Raw genomic sequence first — 13,310 nt, 5'->3', positions numbered from 1 at the left:
ATGCATTAATCATTCAACTATGCTTTACCTCTACAGTATTTTCCAGTATGTATCCACCCTCATTTCTTCTTTCTTACAGTACCTCCCCCACATTTGTCTCACCGCTGCTTTCCAAAAGAGATGATCACACTAAAACAGGCTAGTCTAATTGTTGCCCATCGCCCCCCAATCAGAGAACAGAGAAAACACAGGCCTCGAATTCACCACTCAATTACTCTCGTCTCAGCTGCCTTCCTCTTTCTCTCTCCCTCCAAGTACACTTTAGATCTGTTGCTCCCCTGACCACAGTCTGGCTGTTGTTACTCTGTCTGGACATGAAAACATTGACGTTACTGAAAAATGCACTCAGAACGCAGGGATTAAGAGTCATGTAGTTTCTCGCAATGACTTTTTCAGAGGTAAAATTAATGGTGAAGTCATTGTCATGATTTGTAACACTGAAGACTGGAGTAATGGCTGCTGAAAATTTAGCTTTGCCAACACAGGAATAAATTGCATTTTAAAATACATTTAAATAGAAATATATATATATATATATATATATATATATATATATATATATATATATATATATATATATATATATTTGTAATAATATTTCTTACTTTCTTAGTAATTTTGATCAAACAAATGTAGCAACATTAAAAAATCTTACCAAACTTTTGGACAGTAGTGTAGAATGATGTAGGCCACACCATGTATTGTTAAATCACAAAGACATAACGTTAAAGAAGAAATCCAGATGCACAAAGAATTAAGGGAGGATTCTAAATCACAGTGAGTCATAAAGGATCTGGCAAGAGTTTGGGATAATCAGGATGTGACAGGAGGGAAAAAAATGCAAATCAAGGGGGTAAAACAAAAAACTTTAACAAACATAAATCGCATCTCTTTTGAAGTGTTGTGCATGCAAAATACTGTCCTCACCAGACTTGTCTTAATTATCTCAGGATTAAGTTATGTGACCATCTGAATTGTCTGGGATGAAGATTTCTTTTTTGGGGATTTAAAGCCGCATGGAACTGAATGGTAATTGGGGGTGAATTTACATTCGCTGAATAAACACCCTGATGGACAGCTTTTTAAATGAGCGAGGTGTAAACCTACCGAATCTTAAGCTCTGTCAATACGCACTCAGCTCCTCAGAACACGGATTAAGAGTGGCCTTAATGAAATTAGATTTCCAGAGTGAAAGGAATTCATATTCACTTGAAGAAAGGTCTGCCACTGTTGTAAAGGAAGAAAAAACAGCACAAAGTTTTTCAGAAATATTCACTTATTTGAGATTTTAACCTACAGTACAAAATAATCCCAATGGTTTGGCATAAATTCTCCCGGTTTACCACAACCTGTGAGGCGTAAAGATAAATGGGCGATATTTAGGTGAGCCTGCTGCGTTTGAGAGAAGTTTTTTTTTTCCTTTTTAGATAGAACGAAAGAAGGGAGTTCTTGACAGCTTTCAGAGATGACATCAATCACTTGACAGCTGCGCAAGGTGTCGGCACTAGCGAAGGTCTAGAAGGGGCGGTAGGAGGGTGGGACTTTGTGACAGAGAGAAAAAGAGGAAAAGCGAGAGCGGGAGACATTGAAAAAGTGAGAAAGAAAGTAAGAGAAAGTGAGAGCGCATAACCTACATACTCTCTTTTCAGCTCTCTTCAAGCCCTGGAATCGTCACCTCCATTCGTTGACATGTCCCTGAGGGCAAGACTTTCCTTTTTCCCACAGTTGCTAAGGGAGAGGAGTACAGTAATAAAATCAGCCTCTCTCGACCATCTCTCTCCGGCTACATCCCTCAATCTAGCCATGGTACTTGGTACAAGTAAGGCCAAAGTTCAGGTGCCATGTTTGTAGATTAAGGATTAGTGGCAGGACTGTTTAAACACGGTTCAGAAGTAGCGGCCTTCTGGGACCCTCATTAGTGTGGTGAGTCTTAAAGGGATAGACACTCAAAAAATTAAATATCTCATTTACTCATCCTCATGGTATTCCAAACTGGTATGACTTTCTTTCTTTCTTCTGTGGCGAAAAATCACTATAAATACAACCCGTATAGACACTACCTTTTAAACATTTTGAGTTCAGTTTTTTTTTCTCATCAGAAAGTATGAATTAAATTGATCAAAAGTGATAGTAAAGACTTTTTCAGTGTTACAAAATAAATGCTTTTCTTTTGAACATTCTATTCATCAAAGGATCCCGAAAAGAGTATCATGAGTTCCACAAAAAAAAAAAAAATTAAGCAGAACTGTTTTTTTTTTTTTTTTTTTAAGGTTGATAATAATAAGACATATTTCTTGAGCAGTAAATCAGCTGTTAGATTGATGTCTGATGTATCATGTGACACTGAAGACTGGAATAATGGCTGCTGAAAATTCAATTTTACCATTCCAAGGAATAAAAAAAAAAATACATTTCACAATATATTCAAACAAAACAATTATTTTAAATTGTAATAATATTTCTCAATATTGCTGTTTTTACTGTATTTTTGATCAAATAAATAAGAGACTTCATTAAACTCATTACAATAGTTTTTGAACGGAAGAGTATAAACTATGTTTTTTGCTTTTGTGTAACAAGCAGACTGAAATTTAAGTCATAATTCACCCCAACATTGATTGCAAAAGATATATAGTCAACAAAAATGTCATTACCTTTCATTAGATTGAAAAAAGGGGATTTTTGTTAAGATTCATCTTCTGTGTCCCACAGAAAAAAAAAAATGACTGTGAGGGTGAGTGAATGACAAGATTTTTGGGTGAATTATCCTTTACTAGGAGGAGTAGCACTAAGACAGCCAAGAGCTGCTCAATGTGCAGATAACAACTGGATTCCTGAGTTAAGCTCCAGTGCTGCTTGGCCTGAGACTTCAGGCTTCACACACACACACACACACACAAGATCAGCAGGTTGACCTAATTAACATTTTCTCACAGGAAAACAGCAAGGGTAAGAATCGTGACCACATTTTCCTAAATTTAAGGATGATTTTATTATCTTTTTTTCGCATTCATTATCTCACTCTTTGGATTGGAGGGATATTCAGCTTCTTTACATGTTAAAAATCACTGTTAGAAATGTGTCACTTAATCTTATCTGCCAGACTTTTTACTGAAGGATTAAAGTGTGGTCCACAATGTAGCTCATTCTGGCCAAGAACAGCCTACTTGGACAGGGCAAGACCTGCATATAAAGCAATCAATCACATTTGTTTTTACACGCCATTTAAGGGCGGGTTTATCCGAAATAGATTATACCACAACAATAGGCCGCTGTGAAAAAAATTAAATAAAAATCATTCAGATGACACAGCCCTTTCTGTGAACGACTGTACAGAAAACACAGGAAAAAACAGAAGAGAAGTTAGCATTTTTGTGTGTAATCTTAATCACATACTCCGTGAACCAGCTGTGGGCGGTTTGAGGCTATACAATCTGTAAAGATCTTTAAAAGAAGGTTCAAGGAGAAAGCAAAAAGAAAGAGTGTGAAAGAGTGCACACAGGTTTAAAGCAAGCTTCATACCCATTAAAAGAATAGTTTGGTTTGTGGTGTAGAGAATCAAGCTGTCTGTGGCAGATATTTGTCCCAGTTTCTCCCAGACTTACTCCAGCGTCCCTGCAGAATCAGTCTTAAAGCAGACTGCAGAGGAGGTGACAGATTACATATATAGAAACACATATGCACTCGTGTGTGAAAGAGCAAATGAGAACAGTAAACTCAGAGGGCATTTTGTTGTTAACCAGCAGACGATGACGCTCTCAACAGTGAATAAAAAAAAAAAGATGAATGCAGGACTCTCCAGATGCCAGATGTACCCTCGACAGGAAAGTCTTGCTTTAGCCTTTTTCATGCTATACTCATTGTTTTCATCCTGTACTTAAAAAAAAAATACGGAAAATGAAAAAAAATGACAAATGTTCGATTGTGATTCCATGTATACAAAGAGATAAATTATACTATTTTAATTATAATAATAATAATAAAAAAGTACATTATGCATTTGCCATATGCAAATGAAAATCATGTCGTTCCAAACCTGTAAGACCTTTGTTCATCTTTGCAACACAAAATTAAGGTTATTTCCATGTGACATCAGTGGTTCAACCTTGCATTGTGGTACGGTTGTGAACTTGCATCAACTGACACAGAAGAGAAGAAATTGTTGAATAAAGTTGTTATTTTTGTTTTCTTTGTGCACATAAGTATTCTCGCAGTTTCATAAAATTAAGGTTGAACTATTGATGTCATATGGACTATTTTAACAATTTCCTTACTACTTTTCTGGGCCTTGAATGTGGCAGTTGCATTGCTGTCTGTGCAGGGTTAGAAAGCCCTCAGATTTCATCAAACATATCTTAATTTGTGTTCTGAAGATGAACGAAGGTCTTACAGGCTTGGAACGACATGAAGGTGAGTAATTAATGATAGAATTTACATTTTTGGGTGAACTATCCCTTTAAATATTTGCTTGGATATGTCTAAAACATGAATTTGTTCTACATCTATATCAGGCGTGGTGCCTTGTAAGCTGTCTGAAACCATCGTACCTTCATACAAAAACATTGTGCATTAAGTGATTGACGGACCGGGCAGTTTCATACAAAGCCTCAAATCATGAAATTTGAACAACATCATGGGTTGTTATTAGATTACAGTGCTTTTATTTAACATTTTGTGAGAATTAAATCAATAGGACCTTTCCAGTAGTGATTCATCTCAGTGCTGCCTCGTCGACTGAATAGATATTCTCAATCACAGCTTGACTTGAGTCCCTTCCTGTCTCAGCTGTCCATAGATAAACAATCCCTTGATCTCTGCCACTCAAGAGCAGAATGAGAAGGCCCTGCCAAATGGAGCCATTAGTGTTATTATTATTATTCTTATAGGTAACCATAGAAATAGAATGCTAAAGTCTCAGGAGGATGAGTGTGTGTTTGTGTTTGTGTGTGTGTTGTGGCTCTCCCCCAGGGAAATTGAGTAGGAGGGACATCATTAGCATCAGTAGGTGAAGTTGTGCTTGGAGATTGAGAGATAGATACAGAGAAGAGAGAGATGGAGAGACGGACCACATCTCTTCACCTGCCACAGGTGGCCCTTTCATCTCCTCTGTTCACTCGTTCCCCTCCTACTTTGATGAATATGGATGGATGTGTGTGCCATTAGCTTTAATGAGGAGCAAACTTTAAGTGTCATATTAACCATTCGCACAATTCTAATGCTTGCTCTTTCCCCTCATTCATATGCATTGAGTGTTTTGTTAGTAAATGTCCCCAGTTTTGCAGACAGGCGGTACTGGCGACACACGACTTTGCGTTTTGTAGCGATAAAATGACCTTGACATCACTTAGGTAAAAGTGCAAACTTTATTTCAGAATGCCCAAAGTATACTACACAATATACACAGTATATGCAAAATATACTGGTACCACATCATTTATCAGTTCATATTAGAGATACAGGGCCAGCGCAAACCATCTTTTGGCATTAAAATAGTACTGTCAGGACGAATTAGTGTTGAAAAGGTGTTTTCAAAGTTATTTTTGCACCTGACCTTATCGAATATGCATTTGTAGGAGTTTCCCTTTCAGACACACAAGTTATGGGAGGAGAGTATTAAAATGAATCATGCAACACGATTTACTAATGTTGGCACTCGTCAAATTACTGGTATTTGCGCCATTATTTAACGCCCCAAAAAAGCAAGTCTTAAACTATTTTGCACTTGAAATGGCTGTGATTATTGTTGCTAGGAGGAGGCACCGTAGAGAACAGTGAGCATTTGGTAGAAGGGAGAGGATTTTTTTCCCACATGTATTAGTTTATTTAGAATGCAAGAAAAACACATTATGCGAACATATCTTTTGCCAAGTCATGTTATTTTTAATTTGCTTCAGGAAATACAAGATGACTTGGAACCCTCAACTAGGAGTCACGCAATACCAGGTCTATCAAAACTTATTGCAACCCTTCATATTTTGGCCTCCCGTTCTTTTCAACGTATTGTGGCTTCTTTATTTCTTCTCTATTTGTGACTAAGCTAATTTGCGCTGTGCTTGGTATATTGCATTTGTCTATATGTAAATGAGATGTTGCATCTGTGTTCTTTAATTTGCGCAGTTGTTAGGAAATCAATAGCAGAAATTTTCACACCAATCGGCACTGTTTTGGAATTGCACTGGCCAACGGTATTTAATTTACCTGAATCGGATGTTATTTCATACTCAGTTATACTACTTTAACATATTTTACTTTTGCCATCCTCTAACACTCACTTAAAATTCATCTTTAAAACTGTTTGTAAAATAATTAAATTATTTTCAAATAATCATTATTAAAAAAAAAATAATAATAATACAGTTCAATGTAATCTTAAAAAAGTTTTAAAAAGCAAATCTGAAAATACAATTTTCGTACTGTTCATTATATTTTGAAGTTTTTATTTATTAATTGTATATATTAAAATATTATTTATTTATTTTGAATATTAACAATATCCATTTATCGATTATCCTCCAGAACATTTAAATATTATGACAAAAGTATATATTTAAGTTTTAATGTTTTAGTTTTTATGCAAACAAACCAGTATAGGTGTAATATTGCCCAAAGCTTGCAAATACCATTTGAAACCTAATTATTATTATAATTATTATTATTTTTATTATTGTGAACAACTGTTTTTAAAAATAATCTGTAAACTACAAAAAGACAAAAAACAATAAAAACTATCTGCAGATTTTGAATTCCTATGAGAGACGTCATTGGTGGACATTTTCACCTCTTGCTAACATATCTTATTTTTTAAATGCTCACCAGTTGCTCTGTTGTCAATCCCACAATCCCTCTCGTGAGCTAAGCTCCACTAGAGAACAGATTGAAAACGCCTATTCAGCTCTACATCAGTAGACATGTACAGGTCGCTATTTCACTTTGAGGTACAAAAATCGAACCTCTCCAAAACGGCAAACCCATGATGCAAGACCATCACAAAGACACATTCTAATAAAAGAGATATTGAACAGGCAGCGGTGCCGTTATAAAAACATTAGGGTGATAAAAGCAAGGGCTTGGTGGTTGGATAAAAGTAGCAAAGTATAAATCATTGCTTTATGAGACGCGCCAGATTCCTTGGCACTGGCGGGGATTAGGGGATGATGGGTTGTTTTCCACTGTGGTCATCCGTCTGTGAGCTGGTTATTGTAGGCTGAGCGGAATCCTGCACTGTTGCTATTGTCAGGGCGACAACTCGCTCATGATCTGACTCTTAAATTCTGGAAGTGACTCAGACTCCCTGTCTTCCATGGCTTAGACTCCCTGTCACCCTGGCAAGGTGTTTTGGCAATTGTATCACCTCTTTTCTTTCCACAGGAAACTCATAACTCATAGCTCAGTAATGAAATGCTACCGAGTAAATGAGTACCAAGGCGGTCTTATCTCAAGGTTTTCTACCTTGAAACAGTATCCTGTTGTTCATCGTTTCATTGTTTTGCTACATCCCTGGTCTACATCGATCTTGGCAGCACTCAAGTTAAACTTCCCAGCATTCTTCTGCATAACATCTCTATGTATCTAGGTTATGGTATAACTGCATGTCAGGATTTGCCAAGGGCCCAGATTTCTCATATTTCCTTGGTGTTTTTGTCTCAAGAAAAAGACTAGAGTGCTATTAAATATGTCACATGTTTATCTAAGCATCCTCCTCTTTTCTTATTACAGGGCCACCATCAGCTCCTCAGAACATGCTTTACAACATCAACCACACCACCGTCAGCCTAGAGTGGACCCCGCCGGCTGACACAGGTGGCCGTAACGACGTGACGTACCGGATTATATGCCGCCGCTGCACCTGGGAGCCAGAAGTGCTTTCCTTGCGGGAGCAATGTTGGCTACTCGCCACAGCAGAGTGGATTAACGGACACCTACGTCACCATCACCGACCTGTTAGCGCACGCAAACTACACCTTTGAGGTCGAGGCCGTGAACGGCGTGTCCGACCTCAGCCGTACCCAGCGACTGTTTGCAGCTGTCAGCATCGCAACCAGCCAAGCAGGTAAGAGGTTTGGACTTTGGTGGCTGTTCGGCTTGACACCATTCTGATGTGCTTTTGATGCTTTTTTTAGGCAAGAGGGAAGTTCTGGTGTTTTTCATGTTGCTTGGTTGGACGGCACTCTCAATTCAAGGCTGTATAATTTCCAACTAGTGCATTCATGTTTCTGTACTTACCACCGTTGGGATAATTTTACAAATTATCTGGCAACTGTGTTCCTGCAGTTCATAATATGTGCTTTTGTGGCGACGATACAGTGGTGAACAACAACAGATGATAAATAATAGAAGTCACGCACAAGAATACCTCTCTCATTTCCCCTTTAGTTTTTATTGTCTGCCAGAAGAACTGCCACCTTTAAATATCACTTACAGTCGCCATGGTTGACATTTCGGCAAGACTCTTTGTTGAATTCTTGATAAATTATATGAGCTTTCACTTTATCCCCTGAAATTAAATGGGTGGCAAATGCTTGCATTGGTGCTGAAGTCATGGCCGCAAACATTATTAGCTCGACGAGTGGTTGCCTGTCTTTGGCTCTCCCTCTTTCTCTCTTTCTCTCACACTCACTCTCTCGGAAGTTGGCCATAATTTAAGAGCTGTTTCTGAGACTGCACATGCTAGAGAAATGCATGTTTTTTAATGAACTATTTTTTATGGATCTGCAAAACAAGATTTCTCTTTCATGCCCAAGCATCCATGAAATACAATTTGCCTTCAAATGCATACTGGTTCTGGGCATTAACAAGAGGTTAGTAGACAGTGATAGCTTAGTACCGCACTTCAGCAACTCGTGCATAGACTGCAGTGTTGTTGTACGTGCACACATACAATATTTGACTGTTTCGTTGTGAGTCTTTGTTGTCTAGAGAAGAGATCCCACTGTATCTGATATGTTACGTAGGGATGGTCACAAGGGCTGATTAATCAACTAATCATCCAACAACTGACTAGTTGATTAGTGAAGCTGACTTTTTCATCTAGATAATATATAAATTTTTATCTAGACATGTATGTTGATTCGTTTATATTGATTTTTAAATAATGTTGTCTAAAATACAATGATGATTGTATGATCTTTAATAAATATGTCTTTAAATGCTAGATATTTAAAGTGTACCTGAAGTATACTTGCAATAGTTAAACTTTAGCACAATTAAATATACTTCAGTATATATTTATTTGGACTTTAGCACTACTTCTGCACAATTAAATTGCATTAAGCACTAAATTAGTTTTTTTATTTTTTTATTTCACAGACTTTAAGTATACCAGTTTAGTATATTTGAATAAATACATTGTAGTATATTTATTTTTCATTACGGTATGTTGTCTAGTTTATCTCCTTTTGTCTACAAAATATATAATATTAAATATTTTAAATATCTAGTCTATTTTATCTTTATCGAGATTATTATATGTTATTCTCATCTAGACACCATACTAAGTAAAGCACCTAAGATCTTCAAGACAGATATTTTTTACTGTTGTGTTGCGTCTCGGGAATCCTGCTTCCTGTTCCATTCTGTTGTGCTTAGTTCAGCTGTTTTGGAATGCAGGAATATGTTTTATGTAAACACTATCAAAGATTTTTTTTTTTTTTTAATCTAGACCAATTAGTCTTCCAGTCATTCAGGTAATTTACAGACTCGTTGATTCTGACAGTGTGTAGTTTTGTGCATCCCTAGTGTTTCACCACCTGCATTCAAAACTCAAGTTCTCATTTGCATTTTTGTTGTTTTTATGGTTTGCAAACAAAACAAGGTCAGTGACAGGATAACAGAAGCAGCTCGTGCATGCACGTGTTCACAGAGAGATGAGGGAAGAGACACAGAGGGAGAGGCGATAATGACCGGCAGCCAGTAAAATGAGGGAGGAACGGAGCCAAGGAGGAAGGGGAGAGGGAATGATGTATGTTTCATGACAGGGATCGTGACAGAGACACTCGCTGGAGTAAGGAGCCACAAGGACACACGGACACCTTGGTAGGTTAGGAGCAGAGAGAGAAACCGAGATAAGGGACAGAGAGCGAGGGAAAAGACCCTTGTCTCAAAGTGAGAGCTGGCCGTAATTATGTCTGGCATACTGACAACAGACAATTACACCAGCCACCCTGGGCAATATTTAGTCATTAGTTATTGTCAGATTGAGAAAATATATTAGTAAAGCCCTGTTTTCTGTAGTGCCAGCATAACCAGTTTCGTTTTTCATGTCTTTCAAACTACAGAATAGGCCAAAAATGGAGGACAGAATAAAAATTCCCTATTTGAATGTGAATAGATTCTAGCTAGGAATGGGTTTCTATGGTTGACAATTCAACTAGTCTTCCAATGACAGGTTAGTCATTTAAGCCTCGTTCAGACTGTCAACCCAAAACCGATTTTGTGACTATCCGCATAGAATCAGATTTGAAGAACTAACAGTCCACAAAGTGTATCGCAACTATTCATATCCGGAATGTGCGTTGGTTTCTATGGCAATGCCGTTGCGTTGTTATGCCAACGCTAAAAACAACAACAACAATACAAGCTGTGTCTCATTTAGAAGGCTGCACCCTCCGGAGGTCGAAACCTCTGGAGGTCGTATCCTCTGTAGGATGCGTATACGAAATCTCCTCAACCTAGAATTAAACGAGATGGTCTTCATAGGATGGGTGGAAAAGGAAACAGGAAGTATGACGTTGCTATGCCAACACATGTACAGCGTCGTTGAGCTCTCACACTACTTAAAAGGAAAATTATTTAAAAATTTGGAAAGTAATTTGAACAAAACAAATGCTTTTACTTGTTTCATTTTGTTCAAAGTTTCAGCGTATGTACAACAGACATCTGTTACAGAAAACAAAGGAGGAGGATATTAAGAACAAAGTTTATCTGTTTTTACTGGAGGCAATTTAAGGTAAGTTGTAAACACCACATCTGCGCTTGTGTGTACATCTGCCGGCACCGGCATTTTTCAAATTAACGACGGTTATTTACTGAGACAAAAAGAATTGCGGTTTATTTGTAGCAGTGAAGGATACACCTCATGCATCCTCTGAATTCTTGTGAAAGAAGGTCGCATTCGAAGGTCGCATTTGGAGTGTCCTACTTTCTTTTCTGAAATGAGACAGCCTTGATGACATATGCAGCCTTTGAATGCGACCTCTGGAGGGCACGGCCTTCTAAATGAGACACAGTCACTGTTTGCAATACGGATGTTGTCTTAACAACATGACAACATGTTGCCGTCGTTCTGGATTATATTTCGTTCTATGAAACAAAAGAAAGCTGGAATTTGCGACTTTATTCTGTGCTGCCGTTTCTGCTGGTTTCTGCGTATACTAGCAGTATATTGTCTTTTTCCACTTGACTTGCAGTTCGCAAAAACACAAGCTTGTTTCTGCAAAGATTTATACAGAAACTTCTGATGTGTTTACGTTTTACATGGCATGAGAACGTGAAAAAGCTACGCTAAATCCGATCTGACCAGTCAGACTAAAACGGATTTCCAAGAATACGATTTGAATTGGATCCCAAACAACATGTGAATATAGCTTTAGTGAGGTTGGCTCGTTTTGGATTTTTGGTAGTTTTGATATTTTATCATTAGCAACATAATTTAAATGAACATTTCTTTGCACTTCATTCAGCTGATTTTGAATACAGGAATCCATCTTCTAAGTCCCTCTAAGAAAAGCGTCTGTTTGTGGTCAGGCAAATCTGTCTAATTATACAGGACTACCAAATGGACAAATCAACTGCACGTCCTTGATTCTAGCTTTGCATGTATCCTCATTTGAATGAAATTGAAATGGTTGCCCACTCAATTACTCATATATTTAAAGATTCACCTTTAATAATTAAGCACAGTTTCCATTTGAATACAACAGGTTCACTGTGATGGCAAACTGATAGGAGCCCTGGACAATCAGCTCCTTGTTTAGAACCGAGATGGAAAATTTAACCCTATCTGAGCATGCTCAATTCTCTGCTCGCCAGAGCCTTACAGGTGCAATTTTACCCCTTGGTTACCACGGCAATGGATGACTACTTCATAATGGGCGAGAATGGAGTTTCCTGAAACAATAAGCTGCCAGACGGTCAGACAGAGCAGGACACTCATTAACACTGATGACTTTATCAAGGCCTTCAGAGTAGAAAAATAGCATCTTTTAAGCTCTTCCCAAGTCTTATTACCTGGGAAAGGATACCAGAAAGAGTATAAAGAGACAGAATGGAAAGGTGAAGAGCATTAGGGGTGAGAAGCAAGAATTAAAATTGATCTAATGCACATTAATAAATACTTTTTTTTTTTTTTTTTTTTTATTCATCAGTTTTAGCTTGTGGGGAGTGTGGTATAGAGAGAATCCCAACCCGAGGACCTTTCCCGTTCCCGCTCCCACTTCACTTCCTGTTAGCTTTGATCTGCCCTATCATAATAAAGGCGAAAATGCCAAAAAAATAAAAAATAAAAAAAAACAGTCAGTTTGTATTATTCATATATATATAAAAACCGTCAAAATAAAACCACCCTTCCCACCTCTGCTGATGAATATGATAAAAATATATTATATTACATGATCAACTGTTTGGGGTCATTATGATTTTTAGCAAGAACACATTAAATTGATCAAAAGTGACAGTAAAACATTTATAATATATATATATATATATATATATATATATATATATATATATATATATATATATATATATATATATATATATATATATATATATATATATATATATATATATATATATATATATATATATATATTTCTGTTTCATATAAATGCTGTTCTTTTGAACTTTCTATTCTTAAAAGAATCATGAAAAAATGTATCACGGAATCCACAGAAATATTAAGCAGCATGACAAATGTTTTCAACATTGATAATGATAAGAAATGTTTCTTGAGAATTAAATCAGCATATTAGAATGAAGGATCATGTGACACTAAAGGCTGTTGAAAATTCAGCTTAGCCATCGACAGAATAAATATATTTTTAAATATATTAAAATAGAAAAGCTATTTTAAACTGTAATAATTTTACTGTGTGCGGAGAGACTTTTCAAAAACATAAAAAAAAAGTACCGACCCTAAACTTTTGAATGTTATATTGAGCGATACCTTTAACTGCAGAAAAGCACCAAAGAAAGACAAGGCAGAGAGAAAACAAGGGATGGATGAAAGGGAATGGGGGGGTGGCTGACACCCTCTCGTCTCTCATTTCCATCTGCATGAGAATAAGTCGGCGCTTCAGTCACCAAGCGTAGGA

The 13,310-nt window shown here is 37.0% G+C and overlaps 1 protein-coding gene across 1 annotated transcript in view; it reads left to right on the top strand.

Moving 5' to 3' along the window:
• epha7 (eph receptor A7) overlaps positions 1-13,310 on the top strand; it is an 81,987-nt gene that overhangs the window by 21,613 nt on the left and 47,064 nt on the right. The window contains 2 exon segments of the mRNA XM_042747260.1: positions 7,717-7,855; positions 7,857-8,050. Of these exon segments, the coding sequence (XP_042603194.1) occupies positions 7,717-7,855; positions 7,857-8,050 (333 nt within the window).

Source organism: Cyprinus carpio, chromosome B20, assembly GCF_018340385.1.
Source record: "Cyprinus carpio isolate SPL01 chromosome B20, ASM1834038v1, whole genome shotgun sequence".
NCBI classification, from domain to species: domain Eukaryota; kingdom Metazoa; phylum Chordata; class Actinopteri; order Cypriniformes; family Cyprinidae; genus Cyprinus; species Cyprinus carpio.
The sequence above is the reverse complement of the archived record's forward strand: the minus strand, read 5'-3'. Positions and strand labels throughout refer to the sequence as shown.